At 34.4% G+C, this 27,373-nt stretch overlaps 1 protein-coding gene and 1 long non-coding RNA gene across 2 annotated transcripts in view; one reads left to right on the top strand and one right to left on the bottom strand.

Annotated features, from left to right (window-relative positions):
* The window catches only part of LOC115213036 (ceramide glucosyltransferase), a 111,809-nt gene extending 95,829 nt beyond the window's left edge, over positions 1–15,980 (top strand). The window contains exons 8-9 of the mRNA XM_029781942.2: positions 1,746–1,935; positions 7,023–15,980. Of these exons, the coding sequence (XP_029637802.1) occupies positions 1,746–1,935; positions 7,023–7,187 (355 nt within the window). The 3' untranslated portion in view covers positions 7,188–15,980. The remainder of the gene's footprint in view (positions 1–1,745; positions 1,936–7,022) is intronic.
* LOC118763988 lies at positions 10,398–26,671 on the bottom strand. Its single transcript, XR_004999759.1, has 2 exons — positions 26,446–26,671; positions 10,398–10,506 (listed from the first exon to the last, which is right to left on the bottom strand). It is a non-coding gene; the product is annotated as an uncharacterized LOC118763988 (long non-coding RNA).
* Positions 26,672–27,373: the final 702 nt, after the last annotated feature.

Below are 27,373 nucleotides of genomic sequence, written 5' to 3'. Positions count from 1 at the left end.
TATCCAAAAAGGGTGAAATGAGTTCGCGAGAATGGAGAGAAGAGCAGATGTCAACTCGGGATTTGCGGTTGCTTTCGGACAATTCATGAGGCACCCATTTTCCAAGTTTAGGAACCTTTCCAAGTTGATGACGATGAACAAATGTATGGTTTGAACTAAGCTTTATTGCCAATTCTTCAACTGATAATTCAGGATTTTCTTCAAGTAATGCCTCAAGGAGCTTATCATCAAACTCAACTGTATGTTCTGTTCAATCTTCATCTTCAAGATTGAAATCTCCACTTTTGAATTTTGCAAACCATCTTCTGCAAGTTCTATCATTCAAGCATTCTTTCCCCATAAACTGAGTGTATGTTTCGAGTTGCTTTGGCTGCAGAGTTACCTTTTTTGTACTCATAAAGCATTATGTGCCACAAATGCTCTTTGGATACTTCCATGTTAGAAAGGGTTTTAATCAAAGAAGAAATTTTAATTCTATTATTCTGTAAAATAATATTTAATTAGTTTCAATGTACACAAATGCATAAAAATAATTTTTAATTCCATTAGACATTCTAAAATACTATTAAATTTCATTTGGTTTTAAAAAAGGTAAAATCAGACAACTTATGGGACGACCTGATATTTTTGTTTGTTTATCTGTGTTAGATTTTGAGATCTATATTGTTTCGCTAAAATACCATGAAAATTTATCTTCTAGCAATAACATTAATTTTTGAAATATTTTAATATTTTTTAAAACCTATGTTTTTTTTTTTACCTCACAAGGGAACATTTTCAATATTAGCATAAATTACTGAAGTTGCTTGATCACAATAGTTCTAAAAATTGATTTGTTTTTCTTCTTTGGTACTGGGCCACAAATTTGAAAAGGAATAGATGTAATTAATTGAATTGATTCTCAGTACACAACTTGGAGAGATACATGACAGCAGACCTCAGAATATAGAGGGATATAATTAAATACTTTTAATAAGCTTAAGCCAATGCTCTCTCCTACCATGTATCTTACTGATTTGAAATGACTTTAGATGTTGGAGACATCCTTTGCCTCTCAGAATGTCAATTGTGTAATACTTCAATCATCATTAGGTATCTCATTTTGTTATTTAATAATTAGATCTGCAATTTATTATTATTTGATATTGAGTGCTACAATGTGGCATTTTAGATACTTGGGATAACCTGAATGCTGGCTGAAAGTGATTGAGTTAAGGAGCAAGTTAACTCTTTGCCTGTCCAAAGTATTTTCATAAGATTGTCCTAAAATGTTAATGTGTTTCATACATTTTGAGTAATTTACAGAAAAATTTTGGTGGTTGAGAAAAATTAGGAATGTCTCATATACAATGCATGGACACCAGGGATATATGTCCTATGTATTACATGATATACAAGATAGACAAAGGGATCATAGCCAGCTCTTCACCAACGGTACATCTGTTATGTCAGTTTCATGTGATTGCAGTAATGTATGACACTTAGTGCATCTGATAATTGAATTTGTTCCCCTAGATTCAGTAAAATGGGGAAATTAGTAATTGCAAAAGAAATATAAGCAACAAAAATTACTGAATTTATTTTCTGTATGGTTAAGAAGTTTACGTTGCAACTACATTGTTCTAAGTTTGAGCTCACTATGCATAACTTTGAGAAATGTTATATTTTTAATTCAGAATTTATTTTTCAAGTTTTATTCTTATGATTTATTTTTTAATCTTTTTTTTTTTTTTTTTTTTTTTTAGGTGGTCTCAGTTGCGGACTTCTATGATCCCAATGTTCATCATTTTTGAACCCCTGTCAGAATGTATGATGTTAGGTGTACTAGCTTCTCTAGCTGTTGAGTACATGTTTGACATTAGTCCTCTGGCCTTTTTCCTTTTACATGTTTTAGTTTGGTTTCTTCTGGATTATATACTCATGCAGATTGTTGAAGTAAGTATATTTGGTTTGCTTTTATTTATCAAAATTGTTGCAATTGGGGAATAAATATTTAAAAATATGTAATAGGAAATAATATAGGTGCTCAGTACTGTGAGATAGGTGTGTGTATCTAAAACATGGTGGCCAAGATGACAGTCTGATGATAGGATGTCCAACTGTAGAAACCCAACCAAAAAAATGAAACATGAGGAAGACGAGGTCCTCTGATCTGTCTAAAAATATGTACTATCTCCTAACCATGTGACCCATCCAACCCATTCCAGCAAGGAGAATGGATGAATGTTAGTGATAATTTATTTATTCAGACTGTATCAAGATAAAACAATTTTTATTTACCTTAATTCTCAATACTTTTTCTTATTAAATTTGGAATGCAAAATGTATAAAAGTGTATAGACACATGACTGTGTGGATACAGATTTTTCTCCATAGTTATACATTTTCAAATTCTATTTCTCTTCATTACACTCTGGGCAAGTATATATTATTTTAGCTTCAGGTCAACCAATGTTTCATAAGTAGAATTGGCATTTGAGAGAAACTGTGATATGATTCTTCTTTTATTTGTTTGTCATTTAACAGTGGCCATGCTGGAGCACCACATTTAGTCGAACAAATCAACCCTAGGACTTACTCTATCAATCTCTTTTGTTGAACTTCTAAGTTACAGGGATGTAAACACACCAGCATCAGATGTCAAGCGTTGGTTGGGGACAAACATACACACATATATACGACAGGCTTCTTTCAGTTTCTGTCTACCAAATCCACTCACAAGGCTTTGGTTGGCCCGAGGCTATAGTAGAAGTCACTTGCCCAAGGTGCCATGCAGTGGAACTGAACCCGGAACCATGTGGTTGGTAAGCAAGCTACTTACCACACAGCCACTCCTGTGTCACATTTTTTTTGACATTGCTATTGGTTACCCTGTTCGAAGACCAACAATTAAAAAGATCTTTTACTTAAACATTTGCTTAGGATTGGTGACAGGAAGGGCATCTAGTCATAAAATGCCTCAATTCCCCTGTGCAAACCATGCTGGCGTCAAGTGGGGAAGAAGGATGTTGAATGAACTTTGACAGTTCTGTTCCCTTTTAGGAACTTTACAACTAATCATGTAGCACAGCTGTAAATAATCTAGTTACTATTGATTTTTACAGAAAGATCTTGTAACGAGTAAGAAAAAAAAAATTTTTAATTTTAATATACATCAGCGTAGGAGTGGCTGTGTGGTAAGTTGCTTGCTTACGAACCACATGGTTCCGGGTTCAGTCCCACTGCGTGGCACCTTGGGCAAGTGCCTTCTACTATAGCCTCGGGCCGACCAAAGCCTTGTGAGTGAATTTGGTAGATGGAAACTGAAAGAAGCCCGTCGTATATATGTGCGTGTGTGTGTGTGTGTGTATATATATATATATATATATATATATATATATATATATGTGTGTGTGTGTGTGTATGTGTGTGTGTATATGTTTGCGTGTCTGTGTTTGTCCCCCCCAACATCGCTTGACAACCGATGCTGGTATGTTTACATCCCCATAACTTAGCAGCTCGGTAAAAGGAGCCCGATAGAATAAGTACTAGGCTTACAATGAATAAGTCCTGGGGTCGATTTGCTCGACCAAAGGCAGTGCTCCAGCATGGCCGCAGTCAAATGACTGAAACGAGTAAAAGATCAAAAATGTTTCCTTCATGTTAAGGTTTCAGTATGAATTGAATATTCATACTTCATAATAAATATTTTGTCTTATTGTAAATCCTGAAAAATGTATCATTTGGTTAATGATGTACTGCCCTCTTAAACAGGCTTTGTATTATTTAGCTCTCTACACATTGAAATAGATATGTATGGGGTGAAGTAGAAAAGTGCATAGTACTTGATGAAAGTCTCTTTGTATTCACTCCTGCCAGCTGTTAAGCTGGCACTGAAACTGATTAACTGAACTATTTGTGACCTATTGCAGTGTTTGCTGTTTTAGTGCCTACCTTGGCTAAGTTAGTACTATTACTGGTTTATAGGATTGTCAGGTTATGACATAACTCTTTGTTTATAATTGTATATAAATATTTTTATTTCAATGAAGAAGTATTAGAGATATTTTAACTTGACTAGAACTTTAATTTGACAAACTACATGGATATTAAAAAACCCATTTGTAGCTAGAAATTTGTTTTTGATATAAAATATCTAACTTAGAATGTGTATTAGAATTCACTTTTCAACTAAGGTGAAGCAACAACAACAAAAATAATAATGGTTTCAAATTTTGGCATAAGGCCAGCAATTTTGGGGAAGGGGTAACTCAATTACATCAACCCCAGTACTCAGCTGGTACCTATTTTATCATCTCCTTAAAGAATGAAAGACGAATTTGAGCTCAGAAACATAAAGACAAACGATATACTGCTAAGCATTTTGCCTGACATGCTCACTATTCTGCCAGTTCATCCCCTTAATGATAATAATGGTTTCAAATTTTGCCACAAGGGCAGCAATTGTGGGTAGGAGATGAGTAGATTACATTGGCCCCAGTTTTCAACTGGTACTTATTTTATTGACCCCCCCCCCCCCCAAAAAAAAAGGATGAAAAGCAAAGTTGACTTTGCATATTGATAATAATAATAATAATCCTTTCTACTATAGACACAAGGCTTGAAATTTTAGAGGGAGGTGTTGATCACATCAACCCTAGTGTGTAACTGGTATTTATTTCATTGACCCTAGAAGGATGAAAGACGAAATCGACCATGGCAGAATTTGAGCTCAGAAACATAAAGACAAACAAAATACCGCTAAGCATCCTGCCTGGCATGCTAACAATTCTGCCAGCTCGCTACCTTCACAGAGATACAAGAAATAAGTTGAGATCTTTATAAATTGACGTAAAAGATATAAATTGATTTTCAAAAAGAAAAAAAATGGATAGATACTTGGAGAGATGGCTCTGAAACCATTAATATCTCCAAATTCACTCTGTTCTTGTAAGTACAATTAGAAGATATAAAGCCAAATTCACATGAGACTTGTTACTCAGGACCGACTTCATAAAATATAGCCAGTGTAGTTCTTTAGTTTGCACATTGAGATTTGTTGAAGAGGAAAACACTTTACTTCAATCCTCTACTTTTGTGTCCACTGCTTGTTCATCATTACTAAAGAATGGTTTACAAGTGATCTTTATGGATAGATCTGGTTGTAAATCAAATGTTTCCTTCACATATTTGCTGGTTGGTATAAAATCACATGTTCAATGAACACTAGTGAAGAATGCAGAGCAGGGTTTCTTACCTATTTCTGGCATTCAGGATTGATTGCATCGCTGCCATTCTTGCGTAACTGGCATTCGTTCTTTAGTAATATTGCCAACCAATCAAATAATGAAAGAAAAATTCTATTTTATATTTGAAATTAAAATGTACCTCTTATCTAATGGTATTGATGAGAATTGAACTATATAATTTTAACTAGTGAATAATTACAATTGTGTTAGTCACTGGCAGCCTCTGGTTACTAACGAAAAAGTTGATGATTTACATCCTATGACCAACTGCACTGTCCGTGGCCAAAGCCAGTCCATGTACTAGATGTATTTGCAAGTTAATGATATATGCAGTCCAAATTTAACAGTTGCTTCATTATTGTACAGTACTGAGATCAACTTCTCTTCTGAATAATGATAATAATAATAATCCTTAAATCTTACAGACATTGCATTTATAAAATGAACAGTAGCTGTCTCTTATTTGGTGATCTTACTAGTAATACCATAGCTTCTGACATACATGCTTTTGTTCAGAGTGTAATATATAAAACATGAAAGGTATCAGTTATATCTTAGTGTTATGATTAGAACTTGAACTTTTTTACATAAAACAAGTCTTGTAATCTTAAGCTATTCAACTTCTAGGTAGTTCTGTACAGTAGAGATAACTTGAATATATGAATTTATAAATTCTCTCTCTGGCACTGTAATGTCAATTTGTTACCTCTTACTTTCTGATGCATCTACTCTTTCCACTGTCCGTTTATAAGATTGCTCGTTCATTTCTTGCTGCCATTTCCAACTTTATATTTTTTTATTTTGCTAGAAGTAGTTGATCAATCTTGCTGTAATTTGTGGTGCAGCAGTTTGACAAGTTTTTTGGTTGCCTGTAAGCACTGTGTAGAATGATTACAAATAAATATATATCACCTACTATTCTATTTATGCCTTCTGGTATTCATCCAAGTTTATTTACTTTCTGTTTTTCAAATGATAATCGTTATATTCAACAGAGTTACTTATAAATTAGATAACACCAATATAAAAAAGTATTATAGTTTAGTTTATTTTTTTAGTTATTGTTAAATAATTTTAAAGAAAAATACAAGATCCAATAGTTTGGAGGGCCACATGGTGCTCCAATATCTCAATTTTGGTGTGGTTTCTACAACTAGATGTTGTTCCTAATATTTACCACTAAACAGATTTTTTTTTTTTTTGTGGCATCTGACTAGTGAGGTTGTTTTGTAATTCATAAAACTAAAAAGATCCCACAGCTGAGAGGAAGAATAAGAGAGATGATGGTGATTTTAGGTGAGGTTCAGAAGTATGATGGGAGTGTCAAAGAATGTGTATATATGTATATTAATTTACTTTGACACCAAGTCCTTGGTAATTATGAAATGGAAATGTTTGTAAAGCACTATTTTTAAAACAATGTTTGAATATTTTCAATTACATGTTGATATGAATTTAATTACTGAGAATGATATATTCTTTAGGTCTGCAGTGGTGCAGGCCTAAAGTAGGTCACTAAATTGCAGTTATATCAGTCACTTGTTGCAGTGCTACATATTTGGGAATTAAATATTTTATTTAATATAGATTTATACAGTAAACTTTGTAACAACTAACTGTAGTTATATGTTGGTATGTTTTGAACCTTATAATAGATAGTTGAAGTTACATGTTGGAAATCTATAACAGCTATATATTGAAAATATAAATGTAGATTGGACTTGTTTGTATTTTAGGATGCTGTTTATGACATGTCTCCAATAAATTTTTTAAATGTTTAATCTTTTATTTTAGAATGGCTCCTTACCGATGTCAAAGTTTGAATTCCTTGTCTGCTGGCTTTTACGAGAAGTTATGACATTGTATCTAACAATTCAAAGTCACCGAGATTGGACAATTGTGTGGAGGAATCGAAAATACCGAGTACGCTGGGGAGGAATTGCTGAAGAAATTGTATAGCAATGGGGGGATGCAAGTGTGTGTGTATATATGTGTGTGTGTTTGTATCTAGGTATGGTTGTGCATATATGGTTTCTTAAATAATGTTGTTTGAGGATTTGTGATAGTAATTGGTGATAGTGACACCAGCAGTTTATGTTTAGTTAATGACTTTTGTTTTCTACTTTCTAACTCCCGCTAATTGTACCCCTCCCTGTTCTACTTCCCCATCCTCCACCCACAAAGACTCCTCTTTCTGGCTGTTGGGACAGCTGAGGGCTGAAGTGGGATGGTTTTGTTTTTTTTTTTCCCCCTTCTTTTGGGTATGTTGGTTTTCTTCTGGTGCTTGTATTAAAAACTTGATAAATCTCTCAACTATTCTTGAAGCAGATAAATCATTTTTATGTAAACTTGAATGACATTTTTCAAGTGAATACAAAAAATGAAAAATTGTAGTATAGTGAGAAATGTCAAATATAAGCAGCTGTTACATCAATTCTAAGATATAATATATATATATATATTTATGATGATCATATTGGTATTTTTATTGATCATATTGTATCAACTAGGCTAGATCAAGTTCTTTGTGTTGATTAATGACATACTTTGAACTTTCAAGTAACTGTTGTATTCAGGTTTTCTATAGATTCTAACTCTGTAAGAATATATTTTTCCAAGTCTCAACATCTCCTATTTTCCGTAACAGTTAAGAGGAATCTTGGAATATAGGGAATACGTTTTATTTAATGTTTTACAAGACCTAAATAAAGACTGAAAAGAATATGACTTCTCAGTGAAAATAAAATGTTCCAAATATAATATTAGCTTTCTTGAAAATCTTTCTTATGCATGTAGGTACAAAACAAGTTGTTCACCTACGACCTTTTGGTTACAGGTGTAGTAATAATTTCAGTTGATCTGTTGATGAAATGTGTTCTTTGCCAACATTATTTCCGATGTTGAAACAAAAATCAAACCCACCTTTTTATTACTTACATGTCTAGTTAAGTATTCTTATAATTGTTTTGTGAGTCAGATAACTTTGTGCTATGTATGTAGAGATGACATTAATTTTGGGATTTTCTTAATATACGGTTTAATTTTTTTTTGTGAGAATGAACTGTTAATATATTAGTTCAAAAAAAAGAAAGTGTTGCTGAGAATGCTTGCATTCAGTTCTACCATGTATTTTTCTGTTGTCGCAATGAAAACCACCTTAGTACTGTCAGGTTTAGATTTATGAGATTAAAATACCTTGTATCCACTATTCCACATAATACTATAATATAACAAATAAATATCAGATATAATATAATGTTACACAATTGGTGTATCTGTTTCAACTGAATTGTCTGATGTGAATTATTAACCAGATATAACTGCTTCAAACATAACTAATCCATATAAATTCTAAATACTGATATTTCACACCATTTTGGAGTTAGTTCCACTGAATTGCTCGCTTACTTCATTTCAATGATTTCTTGAAGAATTCTAGTGAAATGTTTGAGGTTTGGTGTTGAAATCTTCCTGACTGCCAACATACCTTTTTTTTTTTAATCAGTAGCTTCTTCATTAGCTGCTTCATTATGGCATGTCTTAGAAAGAAATCTTTCCAGTCTACAATGGCCATTCTGTTCCTTGTAGATTTGTTATCATTCTAACTCTGTTCTTTCTCTTTATTAGTAAATTTTTCAAACTTTTTAACATGTTTTACACTTACACCATATACTGTTTTCCTTTCTTTCCAAACACAAGTGTCACCCACTTGCAATCTTAACAGCTTCTGGTTAACCTTTTAATACTTAATATTGATAGATTTCTGACAGAAGCATGGTTTGAGGACAACCGAAAAATCATTTAGCATCACAAAATGAATCACTTTCTTTGCTCATGAACAGTTAGTTCACAGTTAAAAAAGAACCCGTACTATTAAAACTGCACCTAAAAAAGAGTGGACTCTTTTAAATGATGAAAAATACTTTTTAGTTCTGAACAATTGCTGTCACCTGATATGTTTCACCATGGAATACTGCTTACATAGTTTCAATACTATCCTTGCGTCTTGTAGCAAAACGTTAGTGAGCACCTTGAAAAGAACCATCTACCTGAAATAAATCTGCCATCCTGAACTGCCTCCAATTTCTGCTTCATCAGCCTTTTTTTACAACTCTGTATACCTGCTTTATACCTCTCACTTTTACTATTGTATCTCTTGTGTATGACCTTTATACTGTCTCATTTCTTAGACCCTGTTCTAAACACTTTGCTCTATCCATGGTCTTCAGAACTACGTTCACCGTGAATACTCTCCCCACTCCCCATGTCTTCCCATCAAACAGTTACAGTTCACATCAACCATATTAATGCCTCACGGTCATTCTGGGAAGCAAGGCTACAAAGGGCCATGGCTTGTGTCATTTCTCCTCCAATCAAGTCATAATCCACCCAAAAATAGTAAATGCTACTTTGGTTGATCAGATCTGATATGAAGTCATCAAAATGTTGAACTCATTATGACGATTTCCATCAACCTGACTTGAGCATTGAAATTTATACTTGCAAAATGGTTTGTTTTCACATTCTTCATTATCTTAAATGAGTTTGTCACTAACAAAATACTACCCCTTCCCCTCAACTTATGTTAATTTCGTTTTCTACCCTACCACCTATCTTCTAATTTATTTGTTCGCTGGTCTGTTTTCATCAAAAAGCTTAAGATCATCTAAAATTAACGTATATTTGTACTCTGTTTTATGCTGAGTACAAATACCTTGCCCCCTTCCCTCTCCTTTTTGTGTATAAACAGGAAAAAAAAAAACAATTCATTGCCTAATAAAAATGTTAAAAATAAATTTATACAAAACTTTATCAACAATGATACTACGAAAGAGTTCATAAATGAAAACATATATCAAGCAATCATATTTCGAGAAAACTTTACAGCAATCTGTAATTTCTTGTTGAACAATGAAAGTAGCAAACAAATTGTTGATCAAAGTTCTTTTCTATATTATAACCTTTATTAACAGTTATTTCAAATTAAGCATTTAAAAACAAAAAAATTTGGAATTTTTTTCTCTTGTTGTAATAATCACTTCCTGTGGTAATGTTTAATTTTGATACAGCCAGATCTCTATGACAACCATTTCTATCAAATAGGCTAAGACCCTCTGCCTTAATTTTGTTCTTGACAATCTTGGTTCAGTCTTTGGTTTCTTCTTCATCTTCACTAGGCTCTGCACTCCCTTCTCTTCATTTTTTTTTTTAACCATTGGCTTTTTTTTTCCTTTTATGAAAACCAAAGGGGAAGCTTACTTGGTGTATCTCAGGTTGGCTGTGAAATAAAAACAAATAAAACTGCTAAAGAGATGACCATGTATTTTTAGATTTTTGTTAGAAAGTGAGAATGGTTGTTTGTGTATGTGTGTGTGTGTGTGTGTGTGTCTTTCATGAAACTTCAGATATCTATGACATGTTAATATATTGATGTTTATTATCATTACCAAGTAAGCAAAGAAATTATTGAAATTCTGTTGCTTGCATTGTAATATAGTCTAAGACTATAAACCATTGCAGCATTATTTATTTCTTAAACATTTATTTTTGTTATTTGAAAATTTAAATGTCAGTTAATGTTTCATATTAATCTGAACTTTAAAAACCCTGTTTACTCCTCCTTTTTTCATGGATTGTAATAAATCCTTAGTATTGTTGGTTATTTATCAGTATTGAAACAATTTGTCTGTTATTGTTTTAATTTCTAGTGAATATGGTCGCCAACTTTTTTTTTTTCCAGATTAGTATAGTAATAATTTTATCTCCTGTTACTGTGGTAACTTAATGTTATTCACTTTTGTAACCATTGCTGAAAATGAAGTTTCCAATCAACCCTTCAGTTGGTTTCTTAAATTGTTCTTTTCAATATCATATCTAATATTGCTTTATTTAGGAAAATATCATTTTGACATTTTAATTTAATTTTTATAGAAAGAAAGAACTATTTCTTTACTTACTATTTTTAAAATTTAAGTTCAGTTATCTTTAAATTGGAATTTCTAACCTTCAAATATTGTATATTGGATGGACTTACTATTAGGGAGGGTGGTGGATTGGCAGAATTGTTAGAGCATTAGAAAAAATACTCTGCAGTTAATTGCTTTGGTTTTTTTTATGTTTTGAGTTGAAATCTCACTGAGGGCAACTTTGTTTTTCCATCATGGAATTGATAAAGTTAAACACCTGCCAAGGACTGGGCTCAGTATAATCGACTGTTCCCTTTTCCCTTGGTCAAACACTGGTCAAAATACAATGCGGTATTTAGTTAACGTTAAAATTCCATCAAAGTTGAATTCATTTTACATTTCTCCAGATGCCTATAAAATAATTGGGAAATCAATACTAATCAATATAATCAACTGTTATCTCCCCAGATTTGTGCCTGTGTGAGATCAGTTGAGGCAGTGGCATAATTTGAACTTGGCGTGCAGAGAGCTGGAACGGCTGCTGCAAAGCAATCTGATGATCTAACAACTGCCAATTGGTCATCTAGCGGCGTAATTAGTAGTGTCAAACTAAATCAGGTGGTATAGTGGCATAATTAGTAAAGTGTTGGACTAAATGTTGTGTTATGACTACGTTCTCACTTCTTACTGAAGTTGATTTCTTTTTACATTCATTCTTCCTAGGTCGTTAAGTACCAGTCAAACATTGGGGTTGATATAATCAGTTACACTCCTCCCCACAACATTGTGGCCTTGTACCTATAATTATTAGGTTTTTTCTTTTTTTTTTTTACTCTACTAGTTAATGAACCAGGTAAAATTAATCTTGCATTCATCTATCTGTACACAATAGAATTTAATGATTTAGATAGTAGACTATTAAAGCCTGCCAGCATAAAATGTTGTCTAGATATTATGCTTGGCGAAAAGTTTTGAGTTATTAGTTTAAAATATTTTCATTATTTAATTTCATAATATTCTTCATAACACTCTTTATATTGAAGAGCTTTCAACCATTGATAATATGTCTGTGAATGAATCATGGATAACTTTTTTTATTTTTACACTTTAAAAATAAGATATATCATCATCAAAGTATATGAAATCTCCAGTTTGGAGTATCTTGTTAGCTAATTCTGAGATTTTCTACCATAACAGACACTTGTTGATCTAAAATATTTTCTTTTACACCATTTTAAATCAATAGGATTTGAAGGGTTTTTTTTTTTTTTCTTTTTTAGCCGGCTTGCAAACAAATTTAAATTATTACTATTTGTACTCATCCGTTTATTCAACAATCATTGTTTACATTAATAAGTCTTATGAATTTAAATTAGATAATTTATTTTTTCATAATTTTAAATTAAAATCCTTGAGTGTTATTGTTGGTTGATATTTTTTAAGTAGAGCAATAAACCTATATCAGAGGCCCTATGTGAAAATTAGTTTAAAACAATATGTATTTAAAAAAAAAAAAACGTATGTATACACATACATTACAAATTGACTGAGCTTCAGCCACCTACTTGAAACAGTACATTATTGTGTGTATTTTTGTTTTTCTGTTTGTATTGGTTTCCAGTTCGTTGGGCCAATCAATATATGAACAGTCCAGTTGGTTTGGCTAACTTAGCTAAATTGTACAAGCATGATACAAGTACATTGTTGTTGTGTAGCTCTGGGTCAGTTCTGGTTGAGCAGACCTTATTATTAGTACGATGTTGAATCTGTGGGTGACATTTTCTCCAGGTCCTATTAAATAAATGTTTAATGTTTGTATTACAATTTTTTAATGCCCAAATTAACGCACAGACATGTCCAAAATGAAAGAAGATATAATGCAAACTGCAAATTTTCCAGATCTTCAAAGAAGCTTGTTATTTTTAGCATTCTAGATATTTGATAATTTATCTAGAAAAGGGGACATTTTCTTTTCTATTGCAAAATTACAACTTTTACTATTTTCTCATTTTCTCTTCACTTTTAGAAAGATGAAAATGAAGAAAATGTTTAAAAAAAAAATGATTAAAAAAACCCAACTTGTAAAAAATTTTTTCACAGGGCTGCATGTTTTACTAGGAACATGAATTTAATAGATGCATGATTCGTATTTTTAACCCTCAAAACTAGAGAAGTCCTCTTATTGACCAGCCAAACCCCTCAAGACCAATTTAATTGGTAGAGCCAATTTATAGCATTTATTTTGTTATTTCTCTTTCGTGATAAAAACAATTTTGTATCCAAGTGATATGAAACTATGATAATTGTGCTAAATTTCTCTCGGATACTGCTTCAGTAATTATTCCATGCATGGCTAACTGGTTCATTGTACATTCACTAGTTTCTCCCTCTGCTGACTACCCATCTCCCTCCTTTTTGGTGGCTGTCCCTACGCACAATGCTTTATTGGTGACTTAAAAACGTAGACTAATTAAAACAACGATGATACTGTTTACTCTGATAATAACATCAATGATTGAAGATAAGCAGATTTTTTATTTATGCCAAAGGAGAGACTTTTTAAGCATTCTATATATGTAATCTAGCCACTCATGTTACCTAAATTTGCATCTCTGCTAACTTCTTAAAGATTTTGAAATGTGCACTATTAGGTCTGCAGGCAGTTTTGTCATCATTGTTACTGGTTAACGATGTCCATAATTTTTTTTTTTAATTTAGTTGTAACTGTCTTCATAGTATTCGTTGTATTTTCTTTATTCCGATGTCTAAAATATTATTAAATACATTGTTCACACTTGCTATGAAGGCTATTTAAAAGAAAATTGTGTGAAAAACTTTTGTGCATGTTTATATAATTCCCCACCTTCATTGCTTATATCTTTCCTGCAATTGTTGACTCACAAAGCAGGATATTAATGGTATCAATCATATTGGTCTAGGAGGGTCTGCAAAGCCATAGGTACTGTCTCCTCTTCAGGCCCAGTGAGTAATATATATATATATAGCACATACACACACACACATATATATATATACACCATTGAAATAAAGATTAGTTTTATGTTAAACTTAATCTTGAAATTGTTAATGAATTTTAATTAATATCAAAATGTTAATATGATGGTCATTACTACAGGAACTGCATTATATTTGTTAATATAGTTGTGATTTTCTCAGGTTTGTCTGTTTTTGTTATTCTTAACATTAATAATGTAAATATTCAACAACCAAAATATAAGTAGGGCACAACTTCTGAAATTGTATGCACTCCATTTTGTTCCTCTTCATTGAAGGCTTGAAATTGTTTTCTGGATGCATATAAACATCTGTTTTCATCCCCTTTAACTAGATTCTGTAGGATTAATATAAAAAAATGGATCAGGCTGTAGACTGGCAGGATCATTAGAGTATTGAGCATTGTTCCTGTATGTTCTGAGTTCAATTCTGCCATTGTCAATTTTGCCTTTCATTTTTGTGGCTTTCTGCCTGTATTTGAAATTGTAATTAATCTATAGATTACTGATTTTCTGTTCATCTCATGTCAACTAAGTTGCTCTCCTCAAACTCGATGTAGTTTCCATTTTTTGTTTTGGTTTGAGAATTTGGCTGAATCTACAGCAATTGCTTAGTTAGAAATTAGTTAGGCTTGAGAAAATTAACTTAACAGTTATTCTGCATACTTTATTAAAAAAAAGTTTTTTTCATAAAAGTATTTTTACATTCACACTAAATTGAAAACTTTTTTCTAACCCATGTAACCCATCTTTAAGTATCACTAGCCAGTGTCTAACTTAAGCTTTTTTAAAAGTATTTTCAAAATATATTAATACAAAGAGGTTTTTCTATTTGCAATGAAAATGTCTCCCAGAATCTGTTCAAACTCACTGAGTTTTAGTCCATGTTTTTCTTAGACTGATTTTTGTGTGTGTGATAATGTTGAATAAAAAAAAAATTTTTAAAGAGATTATAAGCTTGTTATCAATATTAACTAAAGAGATTCTGAAGATCGCTGACATGAAGTGGTGAAACATCCATGAACTGACACACTGAGCAGTTTATTTTCCTTTGTGTCCTAGTCAAATATTCCAAGACTGAATCAGTGTATAAGGACTTCAGATCTCAGAAAATTTTTTTTCATTGTTTTTACCAGTTTTTACCAAACAAATGAAAAATTTCTTAGATTTTCTATGTTGAAATATCTTCAAGATTTCTTATACTGCCAAACACAAACAATAAAACCCCCCAAAAAATATGTGGAAGGAAATGGAAGATTATCTTTATTTCTAGCAAGTGTCAAATTCTTTGAAACAAATCAGTTCAGATTCACTCATTTTCATTGTGCGTGTGTGTGAATGAGAGAAGGGGTGGAGTGAGTAGTGTGTGTAAGCAAGATGTCTTGTACACAAATTTTTGTGTGTATCTTCCAATGTTCTTTTTCCTCCCCCTCTACTTTTTATTTTGTTTAATTTTTTTTTTTTTCTTGTGTTTTAATTATATTTTAAATGTAGATCTTCCCTGGCAGGTATATTCATTCATTTGCAAATATTAGCCATAATCAGTCTGATCTTTCTAAACCTATTTTGTCATTCTATGTTCAGAAATATTATATAAACATATTTTTTTCTCACCCAGTCTGGTTTAAAAGATATGACGACTATTATTTGGCTAAAAAATTAAACCTAAAAAAAAACAAAAAGAAAAATCTTATCCCTCCACTCCAACCCAACTCTCAATTGTACATCTTTTTATAAATTTCAATTCATTTTCGAATTTAGTTTTTTTTTTTTTTTTTTTGGTAGGGGGCTGTGTCTTTTGTTGTCTTCTGAAATAAACTAAAAGAACAAATCTATATCTGAGTTATTCTTTTCAATTTCATGTCATCACGTTCACTTTTCCAAGCTTGCATGGGTCAAGCAAAATTTGAGTTAAATTTTTACTGCCAGATGTTCTTCCTGTTGCCAACCCTCACCTATTTCTGGGCAACTTAATATTTCCCTTAGTCCTTTGAACATGGACAACACAATAGCTGGATGTGTTTTCAAAGAAGGTTGTAAACACATGATGTTGCTTGCATGACAGTGAACTTTGTTTATAATTAATACATGATATCAAGACCTGAATTCATACAGATTATACCACATCCACTGATATACAGGAAACATTGTATCTATCTAAAATATATATTAGTTCTTATACATATATTTTTGTGAATTGTGTGATGTCATTAAAATGTGTTATGCATATGTATAGTTAAGAATTCCTGCATGAGCTCCTGGTAGCATATGATTGATTGATTCTAGTTTCAGCTCATGAGCTGTGGCCATGCTGGGGCACCACCATTTTCTGTATATATTTTCTGTATATTTTCATATATCTGTATATACTGAGCATATATGACTTATAGTCAAATTTTTACCCAGGTTGGATAGATAGTAAGGTGGGTGAGGAGTTATGCTTGAAATTTTGAAGTATGAATTGATGTTTGTGCATGCAAGGAGAAAAAGTTTCCTCCTTAATATTCAAAATATTCACTCTTGATGTTGATATTTAATTTTTCTGTGATACAGAGGTTACATTTGCTGTCCTGTACCCTATATGAGTTGGCCTTAGCTATGATGCTCTAGTTTATATGGAAGTTGTCCATAATAGATTTTTCGTGACATCACTGATTCACAAAGAAATATGTACATGAACTTGCAATTTCATGGACTAATCTTGTCTAAAACTTATAAAATCCCATAAATGATATGCACTTGCTCAGACATCAACAAAAATGCATGATGTAGAAATATGAATGTGTGCACCATTTGAGCGTGGTCGATGCCAGTGCCGCCTGACTGGCTCCTGTGCTGGTGAGATGTAAAAAGCACCATTTGAGTGTGGTTGCTGCCTGACTGGCTCCCATGCCGGTGGCATGTAAAATGCACCATTCAAGCCTGGTCGATACCAATACCACCTGACTGGCCCTTGTGCCAGTGGAATGTAAAAAGCACCCACTACACACTTGGAGTGGTTGACAGTAGGAAGGGCAACCAGCTGTAGAAACTTTGCTAGATCAGATTGGAGCCTGGTGCAGCCTTCTGGCTTGCCAGCCCTCAATCAGACTGTCTAACCAATGCCAGCATGGAAAGTGGACGTTAAATGAGGATGATGTATGAGCAATTTCACATATGACAATGAAAGAATGAATTAATTTATGATGAATAAAAATTCTTGTGCTAAATCAAGGCAGATAACACATACTTGTAAGTTACTTCTCTGTAAATCCTGCAGAGGATCATGTAATCTTGACTATTCCAAAATGCTGAGGATTACTAAGTACTGTTTGAAGATAGCTCTTCATTGGAAAGGAGAAAGGGAGAAGTCCAAAGGAGAAGTAAAAAATCACCAACGGCCCATGTGCAGCTATGTTTCTGATATAGTGGCTGTGTAGTAAGTAGCTTGCTTACCAACCACATGGTTCTGGGTTCAGTCCCACTGTGTGGCACCTTGGGCAAGTGTCTTCTACTATAGCCTCGGGCCTACCAAAGCCTTGTGAGTGGATTTGGTAGGAAGAAACTGAAAGAAGCCTGTCGTGTATATATATGTATGTATATGTTTGTGTGTCTATTTGTCCCCTCAACATCACTTGACAACCGATGCTGGTATGTTTACATCCCCCGTCACCTAGTGGTTCGGCAAGAGCGACTGATTGAATAAGTACTAGGCTTACAAAGAATAAGTCCTGGGGTTAACTTGCTCAACTAAAGGTAGTGCTGCAGCATGGCTGTAGTCAAATAACTGAAACAAAAAAAATAAAAGATATATATATATATAGAGAGAGAGAGGGAGAGAGAATTCAGAAAAAAGGAAAAGTAAAAACAAATGTGAGGACGTAGCACAAACAAAATATTAATATGATGCACGGAGAAGGAAAAGAGTAGTTGTTTTATGTTTTGAGCATAGCTCTTCTTTGGAAACAGGAAAGCCCAAAGGGAAGCAGGAAAATAATCACCAATAGTCCATGTGCAGTTACATTTTTGAAGTGACCAGAAGTAGGACAAAGAGAAAGTGCTTTCTGGGACAGGAGAGTGTGAAGATGGTCGGTATGTGTGTGGCAGCGTGTATGTATAGTAATGTATGTGTGTGGGGGAAAAAATCTGTGTGTGTATGTATGGTAGCGTATGTGTGTGTGGGAGTAACTGTGTGTGTGAGTAACTCTGTGTGTGTGTGTAGTAACGTGTGCATGTGATGGTAACTGTGTGTGTTCGTGTGAGTATCTCTGTGTGTGTGTGTAAATATACTCACACATTGAATGCATCTATGTATACATTATTGAATGGGCCACTGACTCAGGATTTCATCAATCTTTTGACAACCTTTGTTTCTTGTCCTGCAGGTTGTTCAAAACAACCTTTCTCACAAAGCTAGCTGGGTGGAGTTGCCAATTTAGCTGCCAATAACCCAAATATACAACAGGTTGTACTGGTTATAAGTTGTATGTTTGTATGTATATATATATATATATGCATGTATGTTTGTGTGAGTGTGTGTACACTACAATGAATACTTACTGAGTGTGGGTTGGAATTTTTCATTGAATATTTGAGTTCATTTATATTTACTTAGGTCACAGTATCCATCTTTCCTTCTTCACTTACCCCCACTTTCTATTTTATCTATCTATCTATCTGTCTGTCTGTCTATCTCTCTCTCTTTCTCTCTGTCTATCTGTTTGGCGGCGAGCTGGCAGAAACGTTAGCGCGCCGGGCGAAATGCTTAGCGGTATTTCGTCTGTCGTTACGTTCTGAGTTCAAATTCCACCAAGGTCGACTTTGCCTTTTATCATCTCGGGGTCGATAAATAAAGTACCAGTTTCGCACTGGGTCGATGTAATCGACTTGATCCATTTGTCCCCTCTATGTTTAGCCCCTTGTAGGTAATAAAGAAATATATCTATCTGTCTGTCTTCTATCTATAGCATTTATTTATAATTCATGAAGTCTGGAAAGAAACCATCAACTAGAACTGAAGATAATAATATGAATATGAACTGGAAAGGGATTGATTACACTGGATATCAAAATTTGATGTTATAAAAAGCCTTGATACAGATAGAAAAAAAACTCAGCCCCATGGCCTAAACATTAAAGTTTGTTATGTCTACAGTAGGACATGACAATCCTTTCTACTATAGGCACAAAACCTGGAATTTTGGGGGATGGGAGCTAGTTGATTACATTAACTCTAGTGCATTACTGGTACTTGTTTCATTGACCCTGAAAGGATGAAAGGCAAAGTTGACCTTGGCAGAATTTGAACTCAGGCTGTAAGGATGTACAAAATGCTGTGAAACATTTTGCCCAGCATGCTAATGATTCTGCCAGCTCACCACCTCATGAAGCTATTGAATCTTACTTTTCCATTGATCTTACATAAAGCTTAAAAATGGAACAGCTCTTAAATGTATGGAGTGAGGATCAAACTCAGCACAATGTTAATAAGCACAATAGTAATTAAAAAAAATTGCCAAAACTATGTACAAGGAGGTGCTGAAAATTTTCTGGGTATTGCATAAGGCCTGGCTGGAGGCCCAACTTTTCGAGGTCTTTTACAGGGCTTAGAAAAACTGAAGGAATGCTGCAATGAGTGTGTGAATCTGAGAGGGGGATATGTTGAATAAAATCATAATTAACTGATTCTCCTGTATTTTCTTTTACCCAAAGCCAGGAACTTTTCAGCAATCCTCATACGACGATTTGTAAACTTTTAATGCAAAACATTTTCCGGCTAGTAAAGGATGACTTGAAAAGTTTAAGAAGTGCTTGAATTTGCTTAACATAAAAAATGATAGGTGAAGCTACCAATGCAGTACCAGAGGCTGCTATTGATTATCCTGAGCAGCTGAAGTAAATGACTACTAAAGAGAGCTACACATCAAAGCAGGTTTATGATATTAATGAAGCTGCCCTTCTTCCTGGAACCAATATTTCTTGAGGATAAATATCAACCCCAGAATTTAAAGTTCCAAATATTTTTGAAAACTCCTGGGAGGATATAGTGCTGATGATGTGAAATTGCAGCTCCTACTTGTGTGTCTCACAAGAAATTGAAAGGCTTTTAAAAGTTTTTAATTTATGTCTGATTTCACATTCACAGAAGAAAGCATGGCTGATGAAGCGCCATTTTGAAGAGTGGTTTACAAACCATTTTTGTCCTGCTGTAGAAAGATGCAGGGCCCTACATATTTTCAACAAAGCCTTGTTCCTTTTAGACAATGAACCAAACCAATCATTGAATGTAAATGAACTTTCTTCTTTGCTCCAGCCAACAGATTAAGATGTGATAGCTAACTTAAAGGTATATCATGTGAGAATTTCAAACAACTTATGAAAGCAGCTGAGATGCAGGATAAACCTACAGTTAAGAGATTTCTAGAAGAAATTCAACATAATGGATGCTGTGGAAAGCATAGCTGAATCATCTTCTGAATAACAGAACTAGCAAAATCCGTTGATTCAGGGAGGAGCTTATGAGCCTAAAGAAGCAGATTAAGAAGGTGATGGAGGCAATGAGGGAAATTCATCATCATCATCATCCTCATCGTTTAACGTCCGCTTTCCATGCTAGCATGGGTTGGACGATTTTGATTGAGGGCTGGCGAGCCAGATGGCTGCACCAAGCTCCAATCTTGATCTGGCAGAGTTTCTACAGCTGGATGCCCTTCCTAACACCAACCACTCCGAGAGTGTAGTGGGTGCTTTTTACATGCCACTGGCATGGGGGCCACTCAGGCGGTACTGGCAATGACCTCGCTCAAATCTTTTTACATGTGCTACCGGCACAGGTGCCAGTGAAGCGACGTTGGTAACGATCATGCTCGAATGGTGCCCTTGTGCGTGCCACGGGTATGGAAGCCAGTTGGCTGCTCTGGCAACGATCAAGCTCAGATGGTGCTCTTGGCACCCTACTAGCACAGGCATGAGTGCCAATCAGGCTACGCTGGTAACGATCATACTCAAATAGCTGCTCTGTCAACGATCACACTCGTATGATACTCTTTGCAACCCTGGTAGCACAGATGCCAGTCATCGAATTGATTTTGATTTGATTTTGATTTCATATGGACAAATTATCCGCCACAAGAAACTGAGCTTTGAAGGGGGGAGCCACATTTGAATAAATTCCTGTTTCAGATGCTTTATGCTGTTTTTACATCTGAGTATGTCTAACTTGTTCTGCCGGAGAAAAATTTTGTAAACACTTTATGCATTTTCCTTCTCTTTTCTTTTCTCTTATTTCATCATCTACAACATCATTATCATCTTTTTCTCTATTTCCTTACTTCTTATGGCAAGCTAACATGCTTACTTCTCTTGGTGTTATGTTTACATCTCCCACCCTCACCACTTATATCTCTAACAATAACCTCTTTACTCTTTTACTTGTTTCAGTCATGTGGCCATGCTGGAGCACTGCTTTTTAGTCGAGAAAATCGACCCCAGGACTTATTCTTTGTAAGCCTAGTACTTATTCTATCGGTCTCTTTTGCCGAACCGCTAAGTTACGGGGACGTAAACATACCAGCATCGGTTGTCAAGCGATGTTGGGGGGTGGGGGACACACAAGCATACACACACACACACACACATATATATATACGACAGGCTTCTTTCAGTTTCTGTCTACCAGATCCACTCACAAGGCTTTGGTCAGCCCGAGGCTATAGTAGAAGACACTTGCCCAAGGTGCCACACAGTGGGACTGAACCCAGAACCATGTGGTTGGGAAGCAAGCTTCTTGCCACACAGCCATACTTGAACCTATAATATATACATATATGCCTCTTTGAGGTCCAACACGAATTCCTTTTGAGTGTTGGCCCTCATGGAGACAATGGCCAAGACTTTTGGAATTACGTTGTGCTTAAGAAGAAGACCCATCAGGCCAAGCAAAATTACAGTTATGGCAGATACCAGTGTCATGCAAATGGCACCTGTGCCAGTGGCACATAAAAGCACCCATTATACTATCAGAGTGGTTGGTGTTTGAAAGGGCATCCAGCTATAGAAAACCATGCCAAATCAGATTGGATCCCGACACACCTTTCTAGCATGTCAGCCCAGTCAAACCATTCAACTAATGCCAGTATAATCAACAGACATTAAATGATGATGATGATGATGATATTATTGTATTTTAGGATGGTCATTTTATTTATTTATTCAACTATTTTTTTGCCAAATAAAGACATGCACTATATATATGTATATATATCTTTCGTTGCACAACTGTGACCTCTTCAGCAACACTTTTCATTTCCGTGTATGTTCTTGTGAAAAAATTACGTTGGTTTACCCTTCAAGAAATACGAACCTAAGATCTTCAGTTATTCAATGGATTGTAGAACTCATAGCCATTTGGTAGTTCTCATCATTCAACAGCAAAAATAGGGGTTTCAAATTTTGGATGAGCAGCTAAGTGGATTACATCGACCCCCATGCTCAATTGGCACTTATTTTATTGATGCTGAAAAGGATGAAAAGCAAAGTCGACCACGGCAGAATTTGAATTCAGGACGTGAAGACAGACGAAATGCTGCGAAGAACTTTACCCGGTATACTAACGATTCTGTCTACACGCCGCCTTTTTTAACTGTAAAAATGTTGACTATATCTACTCTAATAATACTCTTGTGTTTTTCTCCATCACAACATATGAATGGCAAAGGAAGGGATAGTAGATGAATAAGGAAGGAAGGAGTGATGGCAGTTCTACGTTGAAAAAATAAATCAAACAGCGTTTCAACTCTGTGTGAGTATATGTAAAAAGGAAGTATGTGAATGTTTGTATGTGTATATGTGTGTGCAATGGAAGTGGGATGGTGAACATTCAACGCTGAAAGCAAAAATCAAACAACATTTTAACTCTGTGTGAGTGTATGTGTGTATGTTCGTGTACAAGGGAAGTATGGGAAAATTTGTATGGATCAATGACACATCACAAAATACAAACACTAGATAACATTGATAAGTGTATTAATTTGAATAACCATCTATATTCTATCTTTTGTCCTTATTTACATATAGACTACTACAAGTAGCCGTCATTTTTGACGGCGCGGGGCTAGCTATTAAAATGTATAGCGCAGGAGTGGCTGTGTGGTAAGTAGCTTGTTTACCAACTACATGGTTCTGGGTTCAGTCCCACTGCGTGGCACCTTGGGCAAGTGTCTTCTACTATAGCCTCGGGCCGACCAAAGCCTTGTGAGTGGATTTGGTAGACGGAAACTGAAAGAAGCCCGTCGTATATATGTATATATATATATATATATATATATATATATATATGCGTGTGTGTGTTTGTCCCCCAACCATTGCTTGACAACCGATACTGGTGTGTTTATGTCCCCGTTACTTAGCGGTTCGGCAAAAGAGACCGATAGAATAAGTACTGGGCTTACAAAAGAATAAGTCCCGGGGTCGAGTTGCTCGATTAAAAGGCGGTGCTCCAGCATGGCTGTGGTCAGATGACTGAAACAAGTAAATGTGTAAAGAGTATACCAGCATTGTCACAAGGCATAGGCATATTCCTACTGAGTAGTTACCAGGAGGCCTGATTCTCATCTATGCATTGATGTAGCTTGCTGCCAATAAGTACATAATATAGGGCCCAGTGCGCTGATTTTCTCAAGGGCCTTTAATGCTACTATAAGACGGCTCTGATACGTAGCACAGATAGTATGTTGTATTAAATATTTAAGACGACTGGAGAATTATTTCCCTTGAATACAATGGGAGACAATGTTTTGTTATGTGGAATATAGTAATAGTTTCTCAATACAACGTGGGTTTTCTTTAATAAAAAAAAACACTTTGTATACTGAAGCCATTCACTACCGATTGTGCAGAGTGTCAGATTTTCAAAAACCAACAAGCAATACACTTTAAGCACCACTAAAATAAAATGAACAACATAGATGTAGGTTGTTTATCTAAGTTGTCTCCCTTTAAATTTGAAAAATTGGAAAATTGAAGGGTTTTGAAAACACTGTTAATTTTAAAACTAGTAGTGGAATGGTAGAATCGTTATTGCGTCGGAAAAAAAAAAGCAACTATCCCAGTGGTACTTGTTCAAGTCTTTTATGTCTTGTGTTTAAATCTCGATGAGGTCAACTTTACTTTTCATTCTTCTGAGGTCGATAAAATAAGGTACCAGTCAAGTTTAGGAATCGATTGTATGGGCTGTTAGTCTTGTACTTAAATTAGAAACAGTTATTGATTATGAAAGTAAACTAAAATGTTTTTAAACCCTGGGGAAAATAATGACTAATAAAAAAAACCTAGTTATTAATTTGTGATATTTCTAAACGATATTTTTTGATTGTCTAATCCTTAGACTATTTTAGAATTTATTCAAATTAAACGTTTTTTTCTTTATATTTTTTATGATTAAAATAATAATAATGAAATTATTGTATACAGTGCTCAGGTGCACCACAACTTGTCAAAAAGTGCGTATAAAGTATGTGCAGTAATGTACAAATGTCTGGAAAGTGAACAATGTATGAGTCAGATACACGCTTGCGTGTGTATGGAGGGGAGAAAATCAGGTGTAGTGTTGGCGAATCTCAGAAAAAATGGAAGTTTTGAAGGATGCAGTGCTCCGACAACTAACAACTGATGCCAGCAGTTTGTTCCATGCTTCAGCAATTCTTAACGTGAAAAAATGTTTCCTAAAGTCATGGGAGCTGTGCTGTTTTCTTACTTTGTAAATATGTCCACGGGTGTTAGATGGGTGGAATTTGAAAAGGTGCTCAGAGTTATTGTTTGTAAGATGGTTGATAATTTTATGGGTGTCTGCCAAGTCAGCTGCCAGACGTCGGAGTTTCAATGTGTCCATGCCCAGGGAAGTAAGGCGTTCAGAATATGGCAAATGCCTGATGGAGGGTATTCTTTTGGTTGCACGTCGCTGAACGGCTACCAGACGATTAATATCCTGAGCAAGATAGGGGTTCCAGACCGGTGATGCAAATTCCAGGTGAGGTCTTACTATAGCTATATAAAGCCATGTTTCTTCATTTGACAATATTTTCCGCTTCGTTTTTCAATTAAAAAAAAAAGAATATTAGAATTCTCGGAAAACAATTAAATATAACAAACTGATTTTAATTATTTTTCGTAAATTCTTTTACCCCATACCAACAAATATATATTTCAGAATACTTACTGACATATTACGTCGAAGCCGTGCTACACAGAATAAGTTGCAGTCGATTCTTTTAATGATAGTAATAAAAAATAGCTAATGGAATTTTTCTTTTTCTTTTTTTGTTTTTGCCGCAGTTTCCCATACACTGTCATGTCACCCAGGCTGTTAGAAATATATATTTCTTTATTGCCCACAAGGGGCTAAACATAGAGGGGACAAACAAAAGGATTAAGTCGATTACATCGATCCCAGTGCGTAACTGGTACTTTATTTATCGACCCCGAAAGGATGAAAGGCAAAATCGACCTCGGCGGAATTTGAACTCAGAACGTAACAGCAGACGAAATACGGCTACGCAATTCGCCCGGCGTGCTAACGATTCTGCCAATGAGCGACCCGTTAGAAAATTGGGTGCTACTTAGACGTGTGATCGACTACTTAAGGGCGTTTACTATAGATTACTTTTTAGTTTATTTTGCAATTTTTAAAAACCATTAAGAGATATTTTTATGATAAATTCTTAGCATTGTAAATTAATGTTTTCAAATTTTAATAATAATAAAACGATGTTTCATTTATGTCTTAGTAAATAATAATAAGAAACGAAGAATAAACAATATAATAATAAAAACAAGCGCGCAGATCAAACAAGTTTGGCGAATCTTCTCGGTTTGAACGGCAGTTTTTTTTCTAGCGGTGTCATATGAATTGTCACCATAATTATGACCCTAGTATCGATCTATTGTATTTCAATCTGTTTTAGGGTTAGGGTTAGGGTTGGGGGGAAGGGTATCTTTTTTACTTCACAAAAGTAAATAAACCCAATCTGTTTCTTAAACGAGGGACATATTCATACGGCACAGAATGTTCTTTTCTTTTTTTTACCTCAATGGACGTCATTGATTCGTTGAAATTGCAGAAAAAAACAACAAATATCTTACAAACTATAGAATTTTCTCAATAAAGCCAAGAGAAAAAAGATGTTTTATAAACACATTCTACCAGTATACGAAGTTTAAAATGTTTTAGTTACCTAGAAATTATATTAAAAACTGCCGTTCAAACCGAAAAGATCCAGTTTGGTATCTGCGTGTTTTGCAACGTAAAGAAACAAAACTAACCTAAAGTAATCGTCCTTGAAGTTGTAGATCACACGCCAAAGCAATAGTATCTATGGTAACAGGTTCATAACTGAACAATCATGTTCTAATAAATTTCTGGACGACAAGGGAGCAAAACAGACATCTCTTTAACATGCTAGTTTTCTGGTTTTGGCATTCTTTCGATATGAGTCCCATTTACATCACGTGTATTTGTTTACATTTGAAGAAGAAAACCGTCACTTTCCGTTAAATTAAAATTTTTTTTTTATATATGTGGGGTTAGGGTATCTTTTTCTTCAGAAATGTAAATAAACCCACATGGGTTTATAAGTGACAGTTATGTTACTAGTACCGAATGATCACCTTAGTTTTCTTTACCTCTACACGTCTCCTATTGCGCCTCAGTGTTTTGTTATGAATATTTCTCACTATTTATTCTAATTACTACAGTGGTAACGACCAAAACGAAGAAATTTAAAAGCACTCAAAGTTGTCTCCCTTGCTCATTTTACTAAACGTATAAATGACTTGATATGCTAGCAGTGTTTCGTTTGATCGCTGTAACGGACCATAGAACTGAGGTTCCCAACAACTTAGCCACTAGTTCCAGGCTGTTGATTATTTGGTAATGATCAGCACAAAAAAAAAAATAAATTAATTAAAAAATTTTACTTCGGTTATATTGGCTACTGAAGCTTGTAGGGTATTATGCACTTTACTGTGTATTATTATGCGTGTGATTCCCCCATCCCATGCAAAAATTGCCTTGCATAACACTAGTCTATGGCACAAAACAGCTTGAGAAGTGCTTCTATAGAACACACCCTGTTTCCTTTTTCTTTGTAACCAACACTACATCTTTATGACTACTGGAAACAACTGGTCTACACAATACATTCATAGAAAAAGAGAGAACATCTACTCACGTTTTGATTCTAGATGATAT

This window comes from Octopus sinensis, linkage group LG6 (assembly GCF_006345805.1).
Source record: "Octopus sinensis linkage group LG6, ASM634580v1, whole genome shotgun sequence".
In the NCBI taxonomy this organism is placed as follows: Eukaryota; Metazoa; Mollusca; class Cephalopoda; order Octopoda; family Octopodidae; genus Octopus; species Octopus sinensis.
Note: the sequence above shows the minus strand (reverse complement) of the source record. Positions and strands in the feature narration are given on the sequence as shown.